This window comes from Thunnus thynnus, chromosome 5 (genome assembly GCF_963924715.1).
Source record: "Thunnus thynnus chromosome 5, fThuThy2.1, whole genome shotgun sequence".
NCBI lineage: Eukaryota > Metazoa > Chordata > Actinopteri > Scombriformes > Scombridae > Thunnus > Thunnus thynnus.
The window spans coordinates 3,490,208-3,517,762 of NC_089521.1; the positions used below are offsets into that span (position 1 = coordinate 3,490,208).

Sequence of the window (27,555 nt, forward strand, 5' to 3'; positions counted from 1 at the left end):
TAAGAGCCAACATCAGATAAAGTGGAATGCAAGAAGTCATTGCCTATAAAGTCCAGAAAAATAAATTATTACAAGCATTTTACTGATGTTTTGGAGCACAGTCATCAGAACAATAAGGAAGTTCAAAGATGAGAACAAAGATAATGAAATATGTATTCAGACAGAGGTCAAAGGGCAAGTCATGTTTTTAGCTTTTTGCTGATTATATAGATTACATTATCAACAGGAAGCAAGAGGTTAAAGATCTTCAGCCCGTGGTGTCGTGTGGGAACTAGAACTAGATTATGAGAAACTAAAGGTCATCATATGTGACACATTCAAACTAGCACATTAAGTCAACACTGGTGTGCTCTAATTGGCTGCCATTTAAAGCGGTTTGTCATTACCTGTGGCGGAGGCTTCGATATTAGTCATCAACAGTGACCTCAGCTGATCCTCTTCATAGCTCAGAGGTTCAACTGTACGTATAAAACCAATCAGCAAGCTACGGGAGGTGTTTCGATGATGATGTGACACTTTATTTCTTTAAAGCCGACAACTTTAACAACAATTTAAAACGGTTTTATATTTCTACTTTGCCTTTCTTTTGTTCATTGTTAAGGTACTGTTATGAAACTTCATACTTCCTTTATATGTGTCAAATTAAAAGCCTGTCAGGAAAGGGAGGGGTCATGCCCTTTTGAACTGTTTGAAGGCTTTGAGTTTTATTCTTAGTACCTTAACACAGATCAAAACAATGGTGAAGAAGTGCCAACTGCCATTAGTTAGTGAATAAAAGCAACAGTGGTAAGTGTGACATGATTGTGTTATTGTACTATGTACTATACATCTTTCTGAACCCATCAAGTCAACAGGTAAACACAAAGTTTGCATCAACAGCAAACAGCAAATTGTTTTTTAAGACATGATTTAAAAAATAAGGAAAATGAGGAAATGTAAAGGCCTTAACACTCCACCACTGTTTAAAAAGTTACACTATCTGCATTGCCTGTATTTATGGCTTCAAATGTGTTCAGAAAATGACTTACATTTGCAGCTTCTGGAAAGCTGACATGTTTTTTTTAAAGTTGTAAAATTCGAAACAAAGATCAATGCCAGCTCAGCAGGTGATATTTTTGAGCAATCAAGGGGTTGGAAAGCATTAATATTGATGTCTGATTGAAAAAGAGAACTGTCAAATGTATTGTCCAGCCTACTTGAAATGACGTCTTGAGCTCATTCATCTGTGGCCTTGCCAGACCACAATGAGAAGTGGAACTGTGGGATAACTTTGAGCAGCCTCCCTCTAAATGTCAGACGGGCCAAGTCAGACTTTTAAGTAATTCTTTTTCTGTGAGACATGCTTCATGCTAAGATGACATTAAGTTGTGTCTCGTACAACTAAAATATTCGTTTTATTTGTTTTTTTTGCTTTTAAAAGACAGAGACTGAATGCAAATATGAGAGAATCTATGGACTGATGCTGAATGGTTCAAATGCAAAACAACCATTGTCAGTCTGCATGAATGAAATGTGTGCAAACTAGCTGATGCAAAACAGTCTTTGAGGCCATTCTCAGTGTCTTAGCACCATAACATCTTGATTTGATGTTAGTTATTAGTTTTTTTAATTTTTTTTTTCCTCCACAAGGTAGTGTGAGCTCTCCTTGGATATGTATTTTTTCTCAGCACAGGTGCACATTCAGTCTGTGGGGTTTTAGAATGTGGAACACTTCAGGATATGTAGTTTTAGAGCTCTGCAGTACATGATTAGCTCCCCGTCCTGGTTTGTGGAAACATTTTTTTAATATAGAATAATAGTAGAACAACATATAAGTGGATTCACTTGACTGATTCATTTTCTGATGTAGCTGTGTATTTGTACACGTCTGCCATGAGTCACAACACTGAATGTTGACCTACTACTATAGGGAATAGCCGCAGCCCACAGAAGCACAATTTATAGGCTTATTTTCCATTGTAACCTTCCCTGATAATCCGATCCGCACATGCGAGGTTCTTCACAAACTGATTTATAGTTTTGTTTGGGTTAACGTTATATTTAGATCTAAGTGTGGAGCTACTTTCAATTTTCCAGCTGTTACACTCCCCTTCGCTGTCTAAGTGGTGGACTGAGCTGCCAGGAGCTGATGTTGCTGCTGCTGCTGCTGCTGTACCCATTGTTATTGTGTTGGCGGTTTTGTTGTCACTGGATTTATATTTCTTTATGCTGTCTTGTTGTTGATGTGGTTTTTGTTTATTGTTGCAGTTGTTGTTGTAGCAGTCACTGCATTATTGCTGTTGTTTTTAGTTGTTGCAGTTGTCTCTGTTTTTCACTGTTGCCATCTTTGGGCTGTTTTTTATTGTGGTAGCTGTTACTGTTTTGTTGTTGGGGCGAGTTGTCACGGTTGTTGTATCTTTAGTACGCGCTGATGTCATTCTGCATAGTTACCGAGTACTCACTCCTTTGTCCACACTGTTTTTTAATCAACAATGCCTGTAATACTTCACTTACCAAGCCTTCACGTCTGCCTCACCACTAGATGCCACTAAATCCTACACACTGCTCCTTTAAATAAAAATGGATTTGAATCAACAAATAATAATTGGGTCTTCCAAAATATGACAAATGCCCATCAGAAGTTGCCAGAGCCCAAAATCATGTCTACACATTGCTTATTTTGAATGAGCAGTAGTCTAAGCCACACATGTATTCTGTGTAATATGATATGAGCAAGGCTGGAGTAGCAACCTAGTAAGATGGGCGGCTAGAGCCCTAGACAGTCAAGGACCCAAGAGGCCCCATATATTGATATAGTGTGTGGTAATTGGATGAATTGGAAGATTGTTTGGTAATGTGCACCATTAAAGATCACTATCAGCTGAAATGATATGGTTTTAAAGGCACCCATTGGAGTGTAGGGCTGGGCGTCAAGACCCAGTTCCAAATGAGAACTGATTCCAACGGAATCATTAAGAAATTTTAATTTCGATTCTGCTTATCAGTTCCTCAATGCACTACATATCTGCAAGGACATGGCTATTTCCCAGGACCTGTCTACGTCATGCATCGATGTTTGTTTACATACGAGCATGCATGACTAATGTCACAAGTAGTGAGTGAAAGATGGACCGCAGTAAACGCTCTAAAGTGCAGCCTCATTTTATTAAAGGGGACCTATTATCCTATTATGCTTTTCCTTATTTTCAGTCATATATATATATATATAATATAAAATGTTACAATGTCAGATGTTCATATTAAATGTGGCCAAAGTGTCAAATAATGAGCTAAACGTATGAAGAAGTGATACCTGTGCACACCCACTTCAATGTTTTTTTTCCTACTTTCAGCCCGAGCTGATGTCGACTTGTGACGGATTTCTTTATATTATCATCTGCTCCACACACACAGGGTGCGAGTTCCCTACTCTACTCCACTAACATTATTGCATTTTTCCATTGTTTTGGGGGTAGTCAGGCCGAGCCATGACTCGAGCTGGCACACTGTGAGTATTTTTCCATTACGCAGTGCAGCAAAGTAAAATAAGTTGTTTACATGTTGGAGGTGTGCTGGTCGTCTGCAGCTCTTCATTAAACATCATCGTGACTGCAACTATTTCTGCTTGTGCTATTCCTCCCCTGCAACTGACCAATCAGAACAGAGTGAACTCATCGTGAAGGGGGCCTTAAAGAGACAGGAGCTATGACTGCCTGTTAGAGACAGAGGCTGAACTGAGGGGCTGCATAACGGGCCAGTTTAAGATAAATAAGGATTTTTTTTTTAATGTAAGGAGTTTTTCTGCATGTGGGAAGCTAATTAGCTGTTAGTCGGGTTGCACATTAAATTTGACCAAACTTTTATGGCAGCACAGCATCAATCTAAAAGAATGTTCAGCGTTTAATGTCTTGTGTAGCCCGAGTGTGTCATCAGCCAGCGCTAGCACCTCGTTAGCACCTCCAGTTGAGCCAGGGATACCTAGCCACGACACACAGTGTATGCATGTACTCTATTAATGTTGGCATTAAGCTACATACAGGAACTCTTCAGCTGCATTCAGGGGCTGTGTTGGTGCGGGCGTGTTGTTTAAAGTGCCGGTGAAACAATGAAATACGATCCAGCAAGTTGGATTAACAGATTATTGCATTTAAAAGCTGATCAGAAAAACACAGCACAGCCGTTTGTAATAATCACAGACTGGATTTTACAAGTCTGGAAAGTTATCACGCTGCAACCCTGTTTACCAGAGTGCACATGTGAAGCGTTTCTGTGTCGGTAGACCTCCGAAAAAAGTATGAACGGAACCAAGTGCATGTCCGCGGTCCACGTGCATGAATTGGCCTTTGCGGTGACAGCACGCTATGTTATTGAGGGAAAGATGAGACAGAAAGAATTCAAATCAAAAGTGTTGAATGTTCAGTTAAAAAGACTTTACCTATTCGAAACTGGGTATCAATAAGAACTAGAATCAATAAGCAGAATCAGAATCGATAAAATTGGATACCCAACCCTACATTTGTGTTTACATTACTCTCCGAAATGCATGGTGTGTGATCCTTTAGGGTGTCAAATGCATTTCCTTCCTCATAAAACATTTGTTGAGCCAAGTTTTGGAAGAATTTGAAACCTTCATTGTTTCAAACCCATTTTTGCTAGTTGATGGCACATTCCTACATTCTTGGCATGTTCCATGACACTACTAGTGATCTAAAATTCCATAGTGTACCTTTCAGTTGTATATTTATCTGTCTTGTCTGCTTGTCTTGTACAGAAGCCCCATGTCAAAATTTACATGGTACATTTTGCCAAATAAATTGTATTCAAACAAAACCAATGGCTTCACGTTTTGCCCAGGGACCCTCTAGCATCTGATCATGGAAGTAAGAAGCAAATCCCCACATTTGAGAAGCTGAAACCAGCTCATTTTTATTTAAAAAGTTGCTGAACAATTGGTGAAACTGTCAACTAACCAATTACTGAACTAGTTTCTCATTGTTCTCTTTTGCTACATAGTTTCTCTTGTCCTGTCAGATGTTTTAAATTACTCTCTCATATCCACCATCTTGTCCCTCCAGCAGTCATGCTGTGTTAATTAGAATTAACTTACATTTTTGGTTTTTGAAAAGTTTCTCAGAACTGTGTTTTTACAGAAAGCAACCGTGTCAAACCACAGAGCTCCGTCACCAAACAGCTTCCCCAACAGAAGTGCTCTCTATCCTCCCCTCCGTGAACGCCTGCATGACTTGTTGACAGTGTTCTACAGGTCAGCAGTGTGTTTTTCGTCCTCCAAGTTTACGAGCAGCACTGTGGTTGTTCCTTAGCAAATGGAGAAGTACAGCGGCTTATCATTCAGGGAAGTGACTCTTTAATGCCTGGCGACGTCACGCCAGAGTCCAGCAGCTTTGCACGAGTTCCGCGGGTGTGACTAAGTCCTTAAACACAGCGTATGACATGTTTATGATAGTGTTTGATCAATCTGTTGGTCACGGCGAGGGTCCTTTTTAACAAACGCAGCTATCATATCACCTTGGTCACCCTTCAAAATCTGGGTCACTGCTTGAATGTCCTTTTGTTTTGGAGTCACTGTTGTGTGATTATTGGTAAATATGAAACCGGGGGGAACACAGGATGTGAAATGATAATGTTTGCTTGATGACAGGAACAGGAAGAAATGTGCACTCGAATGCCCTCTTATCCACTTACTGTCTGTCTTCAACAGGAGCATTGTGGTTTCTTTCTCTGTGTGTGATGCAAGTGAACACAGTGTCTGCAGGAGACCACAGAGGTTTCATGTGAACAAAGCTTCATTCAATGTCCGCAGTGTCTTGGTAGATGGTTAAATATGTGACCTCTTGTTTTCTACACACTTTGTTCGCTGCACGGCTTGTCATGCACATATCACAGCTGGAGTTTTCAGTAATGTTATTATTATAATAAACAGCAAAGAAGCGTTGGAGTAAAGAAAAAGGAAACATGAAAGGTGATAGGGAATGAAGGGAAGAAAAAGAGAATAGAGGTAAAACAGGATGAGGGGAACAAGGAAGGAAGAGAAGAAGGAAAAGAGGAGAAAAAGGAGGGGAGAGGAACAAAGAAGTGGTGGAGTAAAATAAGATGATTAAAGGAAGGAAAGAGGAATGAAAAAAGGGAGGAATGAGAGACGTACAAGATGAAACAGATGAGTTAAAAAAAAAGGAGAAGACATGAAAGGTGAGATGGAATGAAAAAAGGAAAAGAGGAGAAAAAGAAGGAAGTGAGAGAAGGAGTAAAATAAGAAGGGTGGAGGATGAAGGAAGAGGGGAGGAAAGAAGGAGAAGTGGAGTATGAGATGAATAAAGGAGGGTGTGAACAAGGGAAGGAGAGAGGGAAGGGAGAAGGTAACAGGCAAGAATGGCAACAAGGAGTTAAAAGTAAAGGTGAAAGAAAGGAGGAGAATATAAATAGTTGAGTGAAAGAAGAGTAAAGAGAAAGTAAAGGACAAGGAAAGAGGGAGAAGGAAAAGAAGAAGGATATGAGGGAGAAAGGACCTTTTGAATTCTTGGAACTTTTCTCAGTAAAATAAAGTCGTGTTTATTGCTAATACTGCTGTGTCTATTGTTCCAGGTGTGTCTGCAGTGCGCTGACCTGTAAAACGACTGCTTGACCTTTTCACTGCACTAACCCAGGGTATATAAGCTAAACACCTGATAGGTGTCTCCACCGCAGCTCAGACTGACTCAGTCAGCTGTTTCACTCACTTCCGCTTCACTCTCTTTCTCTTATTTTCTTTGTCTTTCCGCTCTCTCTCTCTCTGTCTCTCTCTCTCTCTCTCTCTCTCTCTCTCTCCGGCCTGTTGATGTGTTTCCTGCTTTGAATCATCAGAGGCACAATTAGAAAGTTTGTTTTTTTTTTCCTGCCCTGCAGCGCTCCATGAACATAACGTTATCAGAGAGCTGATAGGGTTGTTGATCAGTGACTCCGTTTTTACACGTGCAGAGACTTCTGGCTTTCCAATGTCACACCAGAGATAAGAGACTTTATTATTATTATTATTATTATTATTGTTATTATTATTGTTATTATTATTATATGTTTTTCTTATTGTCAACACTGTTTTTTGCTAGCAGATATAAGTGTTTATTAATGTACTAACTATAAACAGACAATGACCAACAATATAATAAAGCACAGTTGTAATAATAATACAACATATATCTTCATAGGAGAAGTATACTGAACATTAATAAGCATTTCAAAATGTCCTTATATCTTCTTATAACTACATTATAGTGTATTATAAACCATTTATTGAAGTTTATATACCGCTTATAAATGCTAAATAGGTTGACTCAAAGTACAGTGTTACAACACAATTTATAGTAAATGGTCCTCAGTTTGGATTAAGGATTATTTGTATTATATTATATTATTATATACAATGTAATTATTCTTTATAATATATCATTGTTGTTTGTATCTTCTGACACTTAGACAAAACCGTGAAACTAGTCTCAGATGTGTAAAAGTTAGTGTCAAGATTTTCACCCAGCAGCAACTAAAGATGTTAGCTGGTGTATCCTTACATGATTAATATTTGTAAATGTTCTTTTTTTTTTTTAAATACAGTGCATAGGTCATGTGTTCTTTCTTTCTTTGGTTTATCTTCAGATCAACACTCTCTATCTGCTTCTCCCTGGAAACAAAAAAAGAAAAAAAAAACAAAACATAACATACATCTCCATCCCCTTGTTTCTATGGCAACACAGCACTGAGGAGAGGAGACAAGAGGAGCTGTAGCCTCCTCCAACCCTCCTCCGCCATGAAAAGCAGAACAGAAAGAGACAGAATGGAAAAAAAAGAGAGGACTGGGAGCAGGAAAACAGAAAGAAAGAAAGAGAAAGAAAGAAAGAAAGAGAGGAAGGTAGAGGGAGGCAGGCAATCACTGCATGCTCTTGTGCAGGATGGAGTATCTATGGTAACCCCGGCTGGTTATCAGAAAATTGAAGCCCCTTCTGTTTGTCTTCATTCTGCTCTGGCTCTGCCTATTGAAAAACACAACGCCGTTTATCTCCTCCTTCACCACACCATTTCATATTCTTCTCTTTATTTTTGCATTTCATCTTATTTGAGTGGACACGTGGTGTGTGTGTGTGTGTGTGTGTGTGTGTGTGTTGTGTGGTGTGTTCAGTTTGAGCAGAAACACTATTTGGCAGACAGAAGGACAGACAGACAGACGTTTACTCTTCCAAGGAAATGAGACATCTCGCCCAGAACCAATATTTGCCATGGACGTCGTCTGTAATGAAAATCCTGTATGCGTGCAGTTTCACAACAGGGATTTTGTGTGTGTGTGTGTGTGTGTGTGTGTGTGTGTGTGTGTGTATGTGCGTGCATGCGTGTGTGTGTGTGCGTGTGTGTGTGTGTGTGTGTGTGTGTGTGTATGTATGTGCGTGCACGCGTGCGTGTGTGTGTGTGTGTGTGTGTGTGTATATGGAGGGGGTTAGACAAAACAGCCAGCTTGCTCTATCAGCCGAAGAGGGAGGTGTAAATAAAAGAATAGCATGTTTGTTCTTCAGCAGGGCGGGAGGAGCAGCAGAGAGAGAGAGAGAGAGAGAGCTGCCTGTTTGCTCTATAGAGAGCGAGATGGATGCAAATAAAGAGAACCACCTGTCTGCTCGACTCCGCTGCAGAGGGACGCCAGGGCGAAAGCAGGCGTTCGCTGCTGCTTCCATGTAACTACTGAGATGTGTTTGTGTTGAGTGGAGCCGGGGCTCTGTGTATATATGTGTGTGCTGGAGGAGGCCAGAGACAGACTGTTTATCTGTCTGAAAGCAGCAGCAGCAGAAGAAGAAGAAGCAGGGAGGCAGTGGAGTGATACCAGAGCAGCCTGTAGAGGCCTGTTTTTCTCAGACACTGACTATAGCTAGACAATCTCAGTTCATTCATATTATAATGGAAGTCATTGTTTGGATGTCTACCTCTGATGTGATGGATGATATAGATTTGCATTTGCAACATATGGATGTGTTGTATTCATTTACTAAACTGTTTCAGCTTGACTGATGTTACACAGGTGTTATTTTTACCTCATGATCCAATACTTGACATTACATGAACCTTCTCAAAGGTGCGTGCCATTAATGGAAGCGTTCTTCAGATATTCTGTTTTTTTTCAACATCTTTCATATATTTTGTCATAGACACTTTAAACCAATTTTATTTTCACCTGGCTCTCCTCCCATTTCACATACAGATGTTTTGGTAAAATAAACAGCTACAGATGATGGCTTTGTGTTTATATGATGTGTCATCCAACCTGTTGTGAATGACCACACTCGAAGGCGTGGCAAAAAACCATCATAGCCTCCTCCTGGCTGTATCACACTGCCTCCCAGATCTCTCTTGAAGAGTTTTTCTTTGTATTTCTTTCTATACTCAACATAATGAATTGCACAAACGAGGATAACAGTGCACACTTTCGCACAATCTTTCCTTGAAGGCATTCATGGTGTTGGGCCGTGAATGAAAAGTGACAGAGGTAGTTATGAGATTGTCAGATCGTCTGTTTCAGCAAGTTACAAAACATTTTGAACACAGCCCCTCTGATTGGCTATCCTGAAAAGGGGTTCAAATACTGTTAGCGATCTGACAAGCATTTAGTTTGAAACATACTGAGGCCTTTAATGACAAAGTCTACTGCAAAATTGATAAAATATTTTTAACAATGGAAGACTTTTCCTCTCCTTCTGATATAGCATGTACCGCCCTGCTCCATGCACGTACACACACAAACATAAGCTAGTTCTCTGGTCAACAACACCCCAATTAACCAGATCATCTCCTATATATAACCTTTACTCTCTGACGCTGCCAAATTTACATTATGTCATCACATATATCTATAAACTGTCTGCGCCTGGCCGCTTGTAACCAAGAAACTGTTACAGCACAACACATCACAATCACAACTTTCAATCTTTATATATCTTTTTTAGAGCTGACAGAGCAAAAAAAAAACAGAGCAAAACCAGCTAGCTGTTTCCCCCTGCTTCCAGTCTTTATGCTAAGCTAAGCTAACGTCTAAGCTAACGGTCTTCCCCCCCCTAACCCTCAGCAAGAAAACAAATAAGCGTATTTCCTAACATGTCAAACTATGCCTTTAAACAGCAAAGAGATATAATAACTGATTTAATAGTAAAGACAGGACACTCTTTTTAATATTGAAGATGTATATTACATTTAAAAACTGTGACAATCAAAAAGTTAACGCAGTCTGCTGATATTCCTTTCCAGTTTCACTCTGAATCAAGCATTTCATTACACACATGACGTCAGCAACAACACTTTGTTTTACATTTTAAATACTTTTTTCCATCATGTACTTTGTCTGTTTTAAATGAGCTGTCGTGGAGATTACTGATAGGATATTGACTAAACTTTTTTTATCTTTGCTGTCGTCTTTATCTGTTGTTGTTGTCTAAACATGGTGTCACACTCTACTGAGAATTATGAATCACACTGGAAAATCTTATGTTTATCTGTTGATAACATAGAATGGAACACAAGAATGACAGACAGATTCAAAGATTTCCTGAAATACTTTATTTTAATACAAAGAATTCAACTTTTTGTTCTACTTTGATTATTATCATGTTTATTATGTTACTGTGGCCTGTCAGAATTTGATGGCCACATCCAGTTGATACTTCCTATATCCACTCAGCTGCCGAGAGAATTTCTTTTCTTTTCAATAAAAACTCTAACAGAGAGAAAACATTAGCCTCAGCAAAAATAAAAAGTAAAAAAAAAAAAAAATGCTGATAAATGCCAGAAAACATTGCTGCCTAATTAGGGTGCAGCTAAAGCCACTCCAGATGACGTCTGCAGGGCCCATTTGTGTGGATATACAGTTAGTCTCCCATCAACAATAATTGGTACTAAGTCATGCAGTGACGCTAATGTCTGGGAAATCAACTGGTGATTCATTTACTGCAATTTCTGCATTTCTGACAGACACATGTCTTATTATAGCAACACTGTGGCATTAAACATTTCTCTTGAAACTTCTCCCCGGGGTTAGTAGATATACAAGCTCAGGCTCAGTTTCCTTGTGGCTTTCATTTGGCCTCGTTATTTTTATCTGTTTAGATTCTTTTTTTTTCTCTCCCTTCCCCCCCTACCCCCCCACCCAGCCCCCCCCCCTCCTTCTTCTCTCTAAAGACTCTTCTGTTCCTGAGTCCGGAAACTTGTGGTAATTTGTCAGCGTTTCTGTAATCATTTTGAGACTAGCAAACAGGTTGTGGCCTGTTACTCAGTTGCATCTGCTTCCAGCTCTCACAATGGTGAGGCTGGGATCTGAGCTCTTCCATCACACTGAACTGAGCTTTCTGTGTGTGTGTGTGTGTGTGTGTGTGTGTGAGCGTGTGTGTTTGCTCAAAGCTACATGAACAATGTCTTCCTAGGTGATGTTTGTGTATTTGTGTGATTAATGGCTTTTGCTAAATTGATTTTCCACTTTGTTTCAGCATTCAATGACTATTCACTTGAAACTATATCAAATGTCACCACATCTGATAAAGACAACTCTTTCTACTGTATAACAGCGTTTGCCGTCCTGCTGTATTTGGAGGTTTTGTTTGACTGTGTGTTTACCCAGGGCAGGTTAGCTCAGGATATGTTTCTTTTTGTCTTTCCAGCTGACTGCCAGTAAAAATAAATGCCATTTTCTCCTCCAGCTCTGTTTAAATATACAGTATGTACTGTAAATGTTAGACAGTGACAGACTAATATCCTCTTGCTTTCTCTCTCCTCTCCAGCCCACTGGTTACATGGAGACGTCATTGTCTTACAGCTCCATAGAGGACCTGCAGCTCCTTTCATGGGACAATGCTCCAAAGTACTGTGTCCAGCTCAGCTTCCCTGGTGGCACTGTCCTGCTGCAGGTAATGCACATGTCTGCAGCCAGCTTAAAAATGAACCAGTGGCTACATACCTAACAAGCAGATCATTTTACTGTTCAAAATATCATAGGACACATCCAGACAGCTGTTCATACAGGTTGGACTAGCATGCTTGAAACAAATAAAACAAAACTGTAAACTACCTTAATATTTTTGTGATCCAGCTAGGTAGCTAAGACAGATGTTTCCACAGGTAATTGCTACAAACAAGGTTTTGACAAGTTTTTTAAAAGTCATTTCTCCAATCGGTTAAATCAATGTGGTCCAACATTAATGGGATGAATGTAATGCAGTTTGATTTATTAACAGGGTAACATATTACTTTTGGACTATCAGTAGAATTATGCTTGTAGCACTGGTTATCCAAAAACTATCAAGTTCCAAAATTTCTTAGTATTGTTTGAATCAGATATTTCCTGATTTTAATCATAAGCTCCTTAATAGCTAAGAAAAATATGTTGATTTAAAAAAGGTTTACCATTTACCCAGAATAGGAATACATCAGTTTTGATATCCAAACTAAACTCCGTTTTTATTGGCACACATATTGGAATTTTTCAAGTGATATCCATCCCTACTGATTATGTATTTACAATTTAGACATTCCAACAAAAAGAACAGTACAATTCCATGACTCAGACATTTAGAACATTTTTAGAAGCCTTTATTTACGTAAATGCTGTCTTGTCATTACAAAAAAATGAGAAAAAACACAGCAAACTAGAATTAATTAAGCACATCTGTGTCTTCAGCATGATGTACACTTTTCCATCGTCCTTTGTGCTCTGAAGTACACTGGCTTATAAAGCCAGCAAAGAATATTGCCTATATACAGATCTGGCAGGCACAGAGCAACATACAATCCCAGTTGAGTTGTGTTTATGTCCCCTTGATTAATATAAGTCCAACATTCAAACTCCTCTTAACTCTGCTTTTGTCTCCACCAACTTCACCACCTCCAACACCAACTTGGCACTATGAGTGATCCTTTCACATTACACAGAGTCATTCATTGTTAAAGTGTAACTGCAGTTTCAGACAGTTTCAGCAGAGCTCCAGTGTTACACTGCGATTTAACGTTTTAAAACTAAGATTTTACCAGCTGATTTCTCCGACGCTGTTCAGCGGGCACAGGACGTCCAGGAGGGGCTGCTAGCCTTGCTGCTGCTAATGTTTGCTCAGTTTGTTTCGGGAGCCGAATTGTCCACAGAGGTCACCTCCTCTCCAAAACAAATGTACACGGGAATTAAAACCAGTAAAAACACTGAATAAAGCAGTTTCATGTAAGAAAATCCAGTGTTTCTCTGGCACTGTTCAGTGGGCACAGGATGTCTGGGAGGGGCTGCTAGCTGAGCTGCTGCTAACGTTTGCTCAGCTTGTTTCTCTGATAACTTAAGATCCAGACGTTCGATGACTAAAATCCTTCATCCAGTTAAAAACAACCAAAATCTAAAGCATTTATTGTAAACATGTGGCTTAAAACTGAATAAAGTCAATTTATGACAGTTTCTGGCAGGCAACCACAATGCTGACGTATTATCTTGTATGCATATAGTCTTTGGTAGATACCGTTGTGGCAGCCAATCACAATGCTGAAGCATGCGTCTTATGTGCGTATACTCTTTTGTAGAGAGGTATGACGCCATTGACAGGTGACCAAATGAAATGGACTGTTACCTTGATTAAAAGAATGGATTTCTCTGGGTTTGAAAACTGTTGGAAACATTTGGGATAATGTAAGTACATAACTCAACAAAACGTATAACATAGGTCTAATTGTTTTTAGACATTTTAATGTGGAATAGTTACATATTATAGCTGCCAATTTTTATAAATTTGGTGTCAATGTCAATATTAGCACCAGCATCGATGTGTTTCATCACGGTACAGTCATATAATTAAATTTACAGCTCCAAAAACACGTTTTAGTGTGCAGTACCTCTTTACAAAATAGACAAAAATATCACTTAATGAATGTTTAAGTTACTATTTGATGGCATATGTTTCTCATCACACTGTTTTGTGGCTCAGCAGTGGGCCAGCAGCAGTACAAAGGACATCAACACATGATTCCTGCCTGAATCAGCCAGTGTAATCTGGCATTAATTCAGGGGCATCAGTTCACTAAACTCTAAGCTTTGGCAGACATTGTATCATGTACCACGAAAACTTCTAAACACACTTGTATAAACAGATAAAATGCCTGGGGACAAAGTGGAGTACTGCCTGATAACTGACCAGATACTGTAACTATTTGGCCAATGCCTGTGATACGTGATTAGATTGAGATTTTAAATCTGTCATTGTTGTGGGAACTTTTGTCCTGATTGCTCCCTGTTGGAATATATCATTCCACAAATAGATGTCTGGTTAATTTGGTGGATACTCATCTTGCACGATAATAATACATTATCAAAAAATATTTGGATTAGTCTGTATAGCTTCACGGCTGTAATGTTTGCGACTCAGAGCAGTTACCTTCCACCATGTACCTGCTGAACTCTGAGAGACTGCTCTGAATTCCTGGGAAAAATTCATCTCCACATTAACCAGAGCCATTCAGCCAGCACATTTGGTACTGTTACCCATTAGCCTAATTACCTCTGATACACAGTTCAACCCATTATGGGTGTTGGGGGTCAACAGTGTATACCCACCTCCTCAGTTGTGTTTGCTTATGCCTGCTGCCAGCTATTTGGGCCACTGCCAGGCAGATTCAGTTTGTGCTTTGAGGAAATGCTCCACTGGTTCCTATCCACAAGCCAAGATCAGTCAAGATTCCTGCAATAGACGTGGAAAATTGGAAAACCTGGTGTAGTTTTCCAGCTACAGAAAGCACATGGAAATTTAGAAAATTATTTAAATATCATGGAAAACTGAGGATGGTTGAGGTTTAGAGATCAAGATAGCAGGTCACCCTGAACACCCCAAAAATTGGAAACCGAAACCCCAATCTGACAACATACTGTACTGCTGCTATTCCAACAGTGTACGAGGAGGTGGCATAAAAAAACAACAACAGTCACTGATTAAATATGATTAAATCACTGAGGAAATATGGTTTCTGTTCCATTTGGCTCACTGTATGTTTCCTGTGGGTATGAAGGTTGATGAATGTAGGCTGGGTCATCATCATGGATTCCCATGTGAATTGCTGCATCACTTGTAACAATTCAAAATGTCTCTTACCATTATGTGGGTTTTTAGTACTCAGTAAAACTCCACGTCATTTTGCATTTAATCAAGTAATAACAAATGCAACATGTTTTCATAGCGTAGCAGTTTATGAATCAACTCCAGAGTCAGCAGTAGCTTTATTACTAATGTTTAAATGGTGGGTTATTGACGTCAGTTCTTCTTGGCTATTTATGACTTTGTAGATTTTCAGTTAGTTAATCATAGTGCAGGTCCTTCCCTCAAATGTTGGAATTCAGATTTAATATGGATTATCCAATTTGCTGAGTTGTTTGCAGGAGTTGTAGCAACATTTAGAGCAGACTAGAATGAGGAGACTCTTTTAAGAAATTTATCCCAAAACAGTTAAAATTCCTTCACAGTAGCACATAGAAATAAATCTCGTATCTGCTATCTGGTTGAAAACAGTACATACTGTTCTGAACACACTGTTCCTTCTAAGTCTAACATGCTCCATTTCATCCTCTAAATACACAGCACCTAAACTGGTCTGACCTTAAAGTCATTACACTTTGTTTTGCTGGCGATCAATTCTTTTACTGTTCACAAACATTAGGGCAGGTAGTAAAAAGTGCAAACACGCAGGAAGCAGAAGGGAAAGAATGGTAGCATTATTTCTCTTTTGAAGACAGCGTTCATTCCATCTGTAGCTGTTATCATTTTATTTTACAATATACTACAACTGTGGTGTCAAAGAAGCCTGTGTGTGAATTTTTAAAAAACATCAATTAATATTTTCAAACATTTTTTCCATCTTGCCTCTAATCCCCTGTCTAAATCTCTTCTTGTGTGTCCCAAGTTCAAATATGATATTAACATTAATGATTGGACAACTGATTGCGTAATGATAATGATTTGTTTTCGCCAGCTTCCAATGAAATTTACACTATACTAAACAATAAAAAACAGTCTGTCAGTGTTGGTGCAAAGCATGCCACCAGAAGGGATCTGATATAAATACTTTTGATCCTGTGTCTGAGCCTAAGAGTGAAGAACCTGTCAGTCAATGGTTACCTGATAATATGATGTATATTAGTGTTTGAAGTTATAAGAGAACAATTACATAACTGTCAGATGTGCATTTACTGCTGATTGCTCTGCACAGGTAATAGCTTTATGTGCCAATTAAATGGCCAATAAAATCATAACATCCAGGTATCTCTCATGTAATATGGATGTGTTAGGCTTTGCTGGGAATGAATGGAGTAGGTGTTGGATGTTTCTTACTGTAATTGTATAAGATTAATACAGCGCTACAAGAGGCATTCAGAGTAAACTTTATTACTTTATTTTAAAAGTTACACTTACTGTTTTGTTTCCTTGCTGCATTAGCTGAACAAGCTGTAAACACAACACTGACATATTATCATTTCATAAAGTTGTTATAGCTAACATGTTAGCAAAGACTTACTTCTTTACGCATCCGTCAGACAGGGAGCAACATTGCGTTTTATTTCTGTTTTGGTCTCCACCAACACCTGAGAAAATATCTTTCTTCGTAGCTGCTAAATGCTTCACTATGTTCACCAGCTAGGTGCTAACTTTGTCAGTGTGCCATTTGGTGCTGGACAGGTAGTGCAGAGTTGATTTATCATAGCTTTTTTCAGAGAAAATGCTGCCTGCAGCTGCTTGATAAAAGTGGCGAGAGTGAACAAAACTGAAGTTGTTAGCTGTAAAACCAAAACAAACAGCTGAAAGACTCAAGAACACCCCATAAAGATGCGGGAAACTGCAGACTTGGTGACAATTCTCTACATATTCATCACTACGAGCGCCCACTTCCACATTACATATGGTCAAATGACCCATTGTTAATATAAAAATATACATCGGTGCAGCTTTAATCTTTAGAATTTCTCTTGAGGACGTCCAGCCATGCACGTTGAATTTGTTTTTCCTGTATCAAGCTGTTCAACAACACATTTTGTGCTTTGCTTCTGATAACTGCACTTTTCTTCTCACTTATGACTAATGTCAAACCTTCCCAGCAGATACTTGTGAAGCTGTTTAAAAGTGAAATTAAAAATATGTTTGTGAGAAACCGGACATGGCTAGAGAGTGGGGGCTGCATTTATGAGGCACACTCTGCTGGTGATAATTTTTAATCTTGACTCATATTGTCACAAAAATTGAACGTTTATCCTTTTGCACAGATGCAAAAATCTTTCTGTCTCTTTCAGGATGTAGTTGACTGAGTTACCACAAGCAAATGTCATGAAATCCTTCTTTGTTGGTCTGCTTTCTGTTATCTGAGATCACATTTAACAAATTGTTTGTGTTGCTCTGTGTGTGTGTGTGTGTGTGTGTGTGTGTGTGTGTTGGGTTTCGCTGCAGGCTGCTAACAGCTACTTAAGGGACCAGTGGTTTCACTCCCTGCAGTGGAAGGTAAGGTTACTGTTTGTCTTTAACTATTAATTGAATTGTTTCATCAGCTCAGTTAAATCATCATGCTTTTACCCCCCCCCCATCCCTTCTTGTTTTTCTACTGTATTTCAGTATTATTGTTCCTTATCCTTTCAACTTTATAGAGATTACCACACATTGATGTTTATTGCAGAATGATCATGTTGAAATACCAAAATAGTTTTTTGTTTTATTAGAGATCTTCTCCGTCTGACACACCATTTTATAGCTCTTTAGACCTTTATGAGGATCAGACCTCTAAACCTGTCAGTACCAGAGCCAGGCTGTGCTCATTGAGCTAAATACAGCTATACAAGGAAGTATGCCTGAAGTAGTTCAGAGCGGTAGAGCTCACACTTGCATCCTATGGTTTCTTCCTTATTTCCTCCACACTCCAACACTGTTCCTCCAGCAATAATCAACAGGTGTCATGTTCAAGCACTGCCCATATCACATATATATGAAGCTGTCATGATAGATAGACTTTACAAAGCTGTGATTCTTCACAAACATTTCCTGTGTGTGTTTTCATCTTGTGCCATTGCATTGTGTCTCCTATAGAAAAAGATCTACAAGTACCGTAAGGTCTTGAACAACCCGAGCCGCTGGGACGTGGTGCTGAAGGAGATCAGAGCACTGGTAGACATGGCTCTGACTTCACCACTGCAGGATGAGTCCATCCACCAGGCTCCACTGCACATCATCTCCACCCTGCTGGCTGAGGTAGCAACACACACACCCATACACATTTGTGCATCTACAGTATTACTTATCTCAACATTATCCTAATTGAGCTTAGAGTATTTCACATAAGTGATAGAAGGAGCCCCAAAGTCTTCAAAAATTAGAAAATAGAAAAGACATTATGAAATAAATGAACAAATTGAGTAAAAAATATCAAAGTCAAAGCCCAAACTTTAAATTTGACGTGTATGTATGAAATTTGGTAACATCTCCATACTTAAAAAAGGCCTCTTGGAGCCATACCCTAAGCCCAACAGGAAGTCAGCCATTTTGAATCAACTTTGTATTTTTTTTGCAAAGTGAAGCCATTTATAGGCGTTGTACTTTAATAAACTCCTCTTAGAGAATTAACCAGAGCAACTTCAGATTTGGTCGGTGACATCTACAGATGTCTGCGATGCTGAATTGCAGAGCTTTTGAGTTTTCATGGAGTGCCCTTGGCGTGGCGTGCCGATCAATTTTGCCCAAAAAGCTTTTGGGCGTTAAATGTGAGTGTCCAGTCTGCTCCAGATTTCTCTTGCTTGATTAGAGTCCAGGCCTGAACACATCTACATGTCAATATTGAGTCATAGACATAATGACAACAGGAAGATGGCCTTATGTGACAAATATCATCCAATTTACACCAAATTTACATGGTGTGTTCTACACATGGTGGACACAGGAAGCGAGAGTTATCTCCTATAAGCAATGTCCAATATTCATGAAAATGTATATCCATATCAGTTGCCCACTGGTAAATGTATTGCTGCATTAATATTTCACTTATGTAGTAGGGATGCCACAGTGGCAGGCTTCAGGCTGCTGCCAGCGTGTCGTCCTTTGGGTTTTATTTCTATAAACAAAGTAAAATGACCGTATGAGTGGTGGGAAAGTAAACACCAACACCAACTACCGTGGCAAGCCTATTATGTAGTATTGCCTAGGGGCAACAGGAAGTGAAGACTGAATGACACATACTTCATCAAATGTATACACAATTTCCGATATGTCATCTCCAGTGCCACATACTGCACACAGTGTGTCCTATGATCCTGATAATTCAGAGCCATGTCAACCGACTTCCAGTAGCGATACCACGGCTCCCTCCAACACGTGTGAGGTGCGAGGGCCTCGCTGCAACTCTAACATATTCTTAAGAGGCAAAAAACACAGCACAGACAGTACAACAATAAGGCCCTAAAGGCTGCAATGGCTATTATATCCCATGATACATAAGGATTGAATGGAGCAACCAACACCCTGAGTGCTCTGTTATTCTTTAGCAGGAGCAGCAGCAGCAGTCAGTCTGGAAATGTAAAGTGTGGTGTTAGAGGAAAGGTCGGGACTCACCAAAATCATGAACGGAATATTTTGACATTTTGAGAAGTACTTGTTTCCTTGCTGAAAGTTAAAAATGAGAAGATCGATACCGTGCTCATATCTGATGCAGCAGATTAGTTTAATTAGCATAAAAACTCAAAAAGGGAGAAACGGCTAGTCAATCTCTGCCTGCCAGCATCTTTAAAGCTCACTGGTAACTAACACTAGCACTATATTTGTGAATAATCACAAATTTAACTCATCTCATTTGTTTAATCTGTACAAAAAAAAAATTAAAAATGTGTCTCACTGACAATGAACGGAGTCTTCAGGAAGTTGCTGTACCCAGCCAAAACATAGTGGGTCAGATATTACTGTATTGTTGTAGTTTAAAACCACAAAACATGCTTTCATGTAGTTGCACAGCATTTTCTGACTAATCTTTCTGACTCTAATTTTCGTGTCGGGATTTGTCCTCGTGTTTGCTCTTTTGCTTGTGTCATTACCTCGGGGGCAGAGTCTTCCAGGGAAGCTGTTTGGATACTCTTGGCGTGGCACTGTGGTCTGTGTAGTGACACAAAGCCACGTAGTATAAAAAAAAAAAGGAACCTCCCTCTCGACTACACCTGATCACTCTGATACAAACTGTAAAATAATCCTTTTTTGTCTTGTTTTTGTGAGGACATTTGATGACGGTACACACTGTAGACACAAAAACACAATCCATTTAGTTCTTCCCTAAACTCTTCTGTTTTTCTCTCTTCTTCTTCTCACAGAACTCTAATCTCAGCACTCAGGATCATGAGAACATTATTGTGGTGAGTATTCACTGTCACTATAAAGTGAAATTTGATATCAGGCTCAAGTTAATGAGTAACAACCAAGAGTCAGTCATTTATTTTGGTTGTTCTGCTAAAGAAAAGCTTCTGTCTGTGCATTAGTCGGTGTTTCATGCGTGTGTTTGTGCCTCTTCTCGATGCCCGTATGGTGGTATCTGGGCACTGACAGGAGAGCTTGATGCTGAGGCAGCTTGTGATGTTTGTGTAGCTCACCTGTGGGCTGTTTTTACAAGGCTCCTGCACCTGACAGCTCAGATCTATACTGTTGGCTCTCAGCCAGGGTAAATAAGAGATAGGATATGGAAAATAGTTGTATTTATCTGTCTGTGTGTGTGTGTGTGTGTGTGTGTGTGTGCTTGTTCAGGCCATTGCTCCTCTTCTGGAAAACAACCACCCACCACCTGACCTGTGCGAGTTCTTCTGTAAGGTGAGATGAAGTGCTGCAGCTGTTACCGTTTCAGAAAAATAAGTAGTAAAATAAGTAGTATTAAAAAAAAAAAAAAAGAATGTCTCACTGACGGTCATTCGTGTGTGTGTTGCAGCACTGTCGGGAGCGGCCGCGGTCGATGGTCGTGATTGAAGTGTTCACTCCTGTGGTCCAAAGAATCCTCAAACATAACATGGTGAGAAAGGATCTGTTCAGCTGGAGAGATGAGACTGAGGAATAAGATTTCTGTTTAGAAGTGCTTCCTCACTGCCCACTTCCTCTGTTGATGCCAGTTTATTGCACGCTGTTTCGTGATTTTGGTATCTTACGTGCGAATGCTACATTCCCTCAATCTAGTAGAAGAAGAAATGCATCCAGTCTGGTAGAATCTGAGCTAAAATCCTCATATTCTAAACAAAATCCTAAATAAAAACTGAGCTGTTGGCCCCAAAACCACCCTCCTCTCCTAGTTAATTTGGTTATAATTTGGTTAAATGTCTCAGCATAATGTCAACTGAAAATCAATAATGAAATCAGAAGTGCCTTTTCCCTGGTGCCCAGGTGGTCCTGGGGGTAAGGCACCAAGCATGAAGTCCCTAGTTCACATCTGGCCAGGGAACTTAGTTGTATGCTTTTCCTCTTCTCTCTCATTTCCAGTCACCTCTCTCATTTAAACCATATCATAAAAAGCATAAAATGTCCGCAGAAATCATGTAAAAAAAAAAAAAAAAAAAGGCAAAAAATAAATAACTTTCTCCATCTCAATTTAACAGTGCCTAGTAGTCACTTTTTTGGCTTGGTACTCTGAAAGAATAGACATGCCAAGGATCATTTTTGCCAGCTGAAAAGTTTCACTCAACACGTTCTCAGTGCTGTTTCATACACTGCAATAAACAGACATAAACAGAATAACTAAACCATACACAGTGGACATACCAGCTGGATGAAAGCCTGATGTATAACGTAGCGCTCCCACAGTCTGTTTTAGAAAGGTACTTTCCAAAGGAAGGCTCTATCAGCTGTAATTATATATACAGTACCTCTAACCACTAACTAAACCAAGTAGCAATTGGAAAACCTTTATGGTTCCGGATGTAATCCTCAAGGTCTGTTTTGTCTCTAATGGACTTTGGTTTATGTTTTTAACTGGGTGCTTGTTTTTGTTTTTGTGTGTGTTTGGCAGGATTTTGGAAAGTGCCCTCGACTGCGTCTCTTCACTCAGGAGTACATCCTGGCTCTCAACGAGCTGAACGCTGGGATGGAAGTCGTCAAGAAGTTCGTCCACAGGTGAGAAACTGTCATGCACAGTAGCACGTGTCACTGGGTCTTGTGAAATAGTTAAAGCCCTCTTTGATTAAGGTGTGGCTTGTTAGTGTTACTCACGTGTAAACAAGTATCGACCTGTATGTGTTGCAGCATGCACGGGCCAACGGGGCAGTGCCCTCACCCGCGTGTCCTGCCAAACCTGGTGGCAGTGTGTCTTGCTGCTATTTACTCCTGTTATGAGGAGTTCATCAACAGGTCAGTCACACACACACACACACACACACACACACACACACACACACACACACACACACACACAACAGGCCATGTTTCATATTTTTTCCGAACAGGATGGAGTTTGTAAACTCTTGGCTTGCCTCACAACCTTCACATCTGATCTTGTCAGTGTTTTCGCGTCTGCCACAGCTTATCCACTTACCTTTCCACTCATGTCCAGACATCTTGTTTATCTGACCGCTGCAGTTTGAGCAGCTCAGATCTGTGGAGCTTGAAGGTCAGCATCATGGAAAGCTAGACAAGCTACAGCTCCCCTGAGGCTTCATACTGCCATACTGCTTGTGTACAAAATGGCTACCTGAATGTGATCTCCAGCACTTGATGACACGGTGTTCACATTCCTGACAAAATCTGAGTGAAATATGAGGAAAAGCTGTTTTTGTGTTGTATTTACACTCGACAAAGCTCACTCCTTTTTACTTTATTGACAGTATTGATATGATCACCTAACACCTTGCTCTTTTTTGAGATGTGAATTTAATGTGCTTCCAATTTGACTAATGTGGTTATTATATTTTAGGCAAACATATTAAGTTAAAATGTTGTATCATATTGCTCATCAGTTTAGCTGTAAAATATCTGTCTGTGGACAATTTGTGTATTTACTTTGAGCCATAATCCCTTAATCTTTATGCTACCTAAAATGAATGCATCTAATGCAACAGCCCTGTAATAAGTCCTACCTTCATGAAGGTTTAAAGGACACGTTCACTTTTTTTTTAAGTGTGTCTTAAAACAACAGTCAGGTGTCCATATGAACAGTGAAAGAGGTTTTCCTCGCTGTAATCATTCCTCCTGTTCATACTGGCTGTTAAAAGATCCTTCAAATGTGCTTTCAATGTAAGTGATGGGGGCCAAAATCCACAGTGTGTCCACTGTCCACATTTAAAAGTTGATGTGAAGCTTATATGAGGCTTCATCAGTCTGAGTTAGTCATATCAAGTGGATATCTGCGACATTTACAGTCTTTTTAGCATCAAGTTCCCTCTTTGTGTTTCCTCAGACAGTGTTTCCCTGTTGAGCTGGAAGTATAGTAACAAAAAGACCCCATCACTTACATTGTAAGTGCATTATGAAGAGATCTTCTAATGGCCAGTATGAACAGGAGGAATGATTATGGCAAGAAAAACCTGTTTCAATGTTCATTTGGGAATCTGACTGTTGTTTTAAGACAGACTTGAAAAATGATGAGTCCGTCCTTTACATGTTCATGAAGGGCTGTTGTAATAGGCTGCATTCATTTTTCCTAGGTGTACATAATAATAAACAGCCAGCTGATTTGTAAGTAACGGCTTTTAAATTGCTAATAATGAAGAGCCAGAGGCGCACATTTAATTGTGTCTTCAGTTACTAAATTGTTTCCCAGAACAAACGTTAAGAATGTAGATGATCCTATAAATGAAGACGTTTGCTGGGATTTGTCACAGCAGCATTGTTTTTAAAGGTTAACCATCTTGCACAATATGAATCACCTGTTTATTCAGCTGCTGTGGCAGAAGGGTCGTTCTTATGTTTACCGCTGTCCATGTTGCATTGATTAGACAAACACACGATTGGTGATTTCCATCATCTTGTAAGACTAATATGAAAGAAACAGTTCAAACAGTAATTTGCAGATATTACCGGGAAAGCAGATGAGTTACTGTACTGTCATCAGACCATATTACGCCATTTATAGCCTAAACAAATTTGCAATGTCCCAACATGGGCTTTTATTAAAAAAGAAAACAATACCTCTACAGTGCAATAATAATACATGAGCAATTATGTAAAACTCATGTAAAATTCATTCAATACAAAACATGATGATGTTTATTAAGAAGGATACCCTGAAGCTGCACATGAGGCCTGATGTTGTCATTGGTTTTTCTTGGCATTCCTCATCATTCATTTTCAAAAAAAGAGCTGATACAGTATGTGTTAAATTGGGACTGTACACAGCATTACAGGTGACTAAACATACCTTAGTGCTCAGAATGTATTTCTAAATTTTGACACATATAATCTTTACCCTTAATCTTGGCTTGATTACTAAATATAGTTCATTGTTTATGGGCTAAATGGTCTCCATCAATCATACCTTCAAGTATAGAAAATAAATAAATATTTTCAGTACACTGGAATGAAAAACAGCTGCAACTCTGAGTGGATCATAGTGAAACAGTAGAATTCCTTTTAGTAACTCTTTTATGTTGTGGTAGTTTCTGAGAAACAAAGAGTTTTTACAGTACCAAAATAACATCGCAGCATGTGTGCTTTCTAATTGACTTCATTACTGTGATTTATATTTAAGTGGTCTTTCTAGTGAGTTCCATAGGGGCTCAGTGTTGGCTGTGGATGTATGACATACGCTATCTGAACTCATTAGTGTCATCTCCTTAGCTTCCTTCACCCCAGAGAGGAACACTTCTTAGCTAATTTTTTCCAAAACTCCAGGACACACATAGGAACCGTCACTCTGGTACCCATCTCTCCTGGCTCTGACTGCATCATTCCTCTCTTTTTTCCCTTCTTTCACCACACTTTGTTACCTGTATGTCTATAGGTGTGCATATTACTTTCCTTAACGTCAACATTTCATTGACTGCTATGCTTATTACTTAATGTCTCTGCATTGCTTCAGGGTTTCATATGTGGTCCACTTTTCCCTTTATTTCCCTGTAGTCGGGACAACTCCCCCAGCCTGAAGGAGATCAGAAACGGCTGCCAGCAGCAGAACGACCGCAAACCCCCGATGCCACTCCGCCTGCTGCGCCCCGAGCCTCCCACGCCGCCTCCCACCACCTTGCTCCCCCTCTCCGCCAACCCCAGTCCTCCTCAGCCGCCTCCCCCGGCCCCCTCAAACCCCGCCCCATCCATCCCCATCTCCTCCCCAACGCCCTCCCTGCCCCTCTCTCCTCCCCCCTCCGTCGTCAACTCCAGCGAGATCCTGGTAGAGCTGGAGCGCAACAACAACTCGGCCAACGCCAAGCGGAAGGCCGGGCCTTCTGGGGGCGACAGCGAACCCAACCTCATCGACTGTCTGCTGGTCAGCCCGGCCGTCAACACTCTGTCCATCCAGCTGCCAGCGCAGGCCGACCGCGTGCTGGGCTGCTTCGCTCTCATCCTCAAGATGCTGTGAGTTTACACATAAAGTTATCACTGCTACTGGGTTTTAATGGATCACTCCAACATTATGGACCCACTTGTTTTCCTAGAGTCAGATAACAAGATCAATATCATTTTCATCTTTTTATGGCTAGCACTTTCCTACTGCTTCCTATCTTTATGCTAAGCTAGGCTAAACACATTCTGGACCTAGATCTGTACTATACGCACAGACCTGAAATTGATATTGATCCTTTAATCTCACCTTGGGTAAGACAGACAAAATATTAGACTGTACCTCTAAATTCTATTGATCTTTCCTGCAACAGTGTTTCTTTGGCACAACTGTGCAACCCACTTGATTTATGATATTAATACTTTTATTTATCATTTATAATGATCACAATTACACACTATAGAAAGGAAGGTTTTATCATTATAGATAGGTTTCCCATTTACAAACGATTAAGAATGTGTATAGCTCAAGGAAAGTACATTCCCACAATGTCATGATAGCCTATATATATACCCTATGAACATTTTCAGTATTTAGAAATTACGCAACTTACTTATATACATTACAACTCATTAGATGAGTGCTACGCTATATATATCAAAACAGAATTGTAGCATTAATAATCAGCTGCAGGGGATTGTGTGAATGACAGCTAGCTGACTGCAGTCAACACATCTGTTAATGTAACATGACGCATTTTCCATTCAAGCCATCAGTCTGCTACAGTACCTCTATCAGCTATCACCAAGTCACACACTGAAACTAAACGCACATCACACCGGTCACCAAACCATTGATCACACAGTACACAGTCTGACTAAATCTGTCTGGAAATATTAAATAAACAGCTATAAATACACAGTGTGAGCTCTCTTAAAACAGGCACGCTGTATCCACCACCTCATTAAAGTGCAGGCTCTGACCAGATCAATAGACGCAAATAGTTAATTATGCACTCTAAGCTGTAACTGAGGTTTTTTTCTTGGAATATTGGAATATTGAGTATTTTCCACGCATTACTTTGGTGACCGCTGTAGTTTATGGCAGAAAAACAACTTAGGCTGATCTCCCCATAAGAGCTCAATCATTGTGATTTGCTTTCTACTCCCAGCATTCACATCTCACAATGAAGTCACCACATAATATACATAATAAAATACATACATACTGTACAATACAATACAATACAATAATATGAGCATTAACACAACATTAAGACTGATATTTACTGTATTAATGATGTATATACAGTGTATCCCATGCATGTATTTGTGTGTGTGTGTGTGTGTGTGTGTGTAGTCTGACTGCTTTTGGGGACACATTTCAGACTTAGGACCAGTGAAATGGGGACAGCTTGTCCAATTGGGGACAAAAGTCATGTCCTCAATTGCGAAAAAGCTTATTTATTGGTCAGTGGTTAATGTTATTGTTTGGCAAGTAGTGGTTATGGTGAAGGTTAGGGTAAATTTCTAGGAAATGAATGTAAGTTTATCTAATGTCCACAAAAGTGACCATGATCTGATGTGTGTGTGTGTGTGTGTGTGTGTGTGTGTGTGTGTGTGTGTGTGTGTGTGTGTGTGTGTGTGTGTGTGTGTGTGTGTGTGTGTGTGTGTGTGTGTCTAGGTCATTCACTATCCCTCTGGTTGTGGCATGTTCATACATAATGGGCAACAAGATATGCCCTGTCTCCTTCTCCTGGGAGTATTTTTAATTTTGAGAGGTCATTAAGCTCTTTGAAATCTGAAATTACAGAGTTGAACTTGTTAAAGTAAATGTAAATGTGTGTTTTGACACACAAGGAAATTCTCAGCCATACAGTATGTTCTAGATGGTATATTCTGTCCTTTGGGCTCTTTTGCTCACAAAAGAGAACTCGAAGAAGAAGTCATTTTTGCATTTAGCTTTGTCAAATCTACTTCCTTCTTATGATTTCAACTGTCCACACAGTCAGTGACAGTCTTTTAACAAATATATTCTGTAGTCATTCACACGTATAGACACACACAGTCTCCCTTTAATTGCATAATGTGAATGGATGTATGTGGAGTCTAAACTTTTAACACA

At 39.7% G+C, this 27,555-nt stretch overlaps 1 protein-coding gene across 1 annotated transcript in view; it reads left to right on the forward strand.

Annotated features, from left to right (window-relative positions):
- Positions 1-27,555, forward strand: part of cmip (c-Maf inducing protein) — a 52,539-nt gene that overhangs the window by 11,003 nt on the left and 13,981 nt on the right. Inside the window, exons 2-10 of the mRNA XM_067588737.1 lie at positions 11,772-11,897; positions 17,445-17,495; positions 18,075-18,236; positions 20,336-20,377; positions 20,763-20,825; positions 20,941-21,021; positions 22,009-22,112; positions 22,242-22,346; positions 25,053-25,505. Of these exons, the coding sequence (XP_067444838.1) occupies positions 11,772-11,897; positions 17,445-17,495; positions 18,075-18,236; positions 20,336-20,377; positions 20,763-20,825; positions 20,941-21,021; positions 22,009-22,112; positions 22,242-22,346; positions 25,053-25,505 (1,187 nt within the window). The remainder of the gene's footprint in view (positions 1-11,771; positions 11,898-17,444; positions 17,496-18,074; positions 18,237-20,335; positions 20,378-20,762; positions 20,826-20,940; positions 21,022-22,008; positions 22,113-22,241; positions 22,347-25,052; positions 25,506-27,555) is intronic.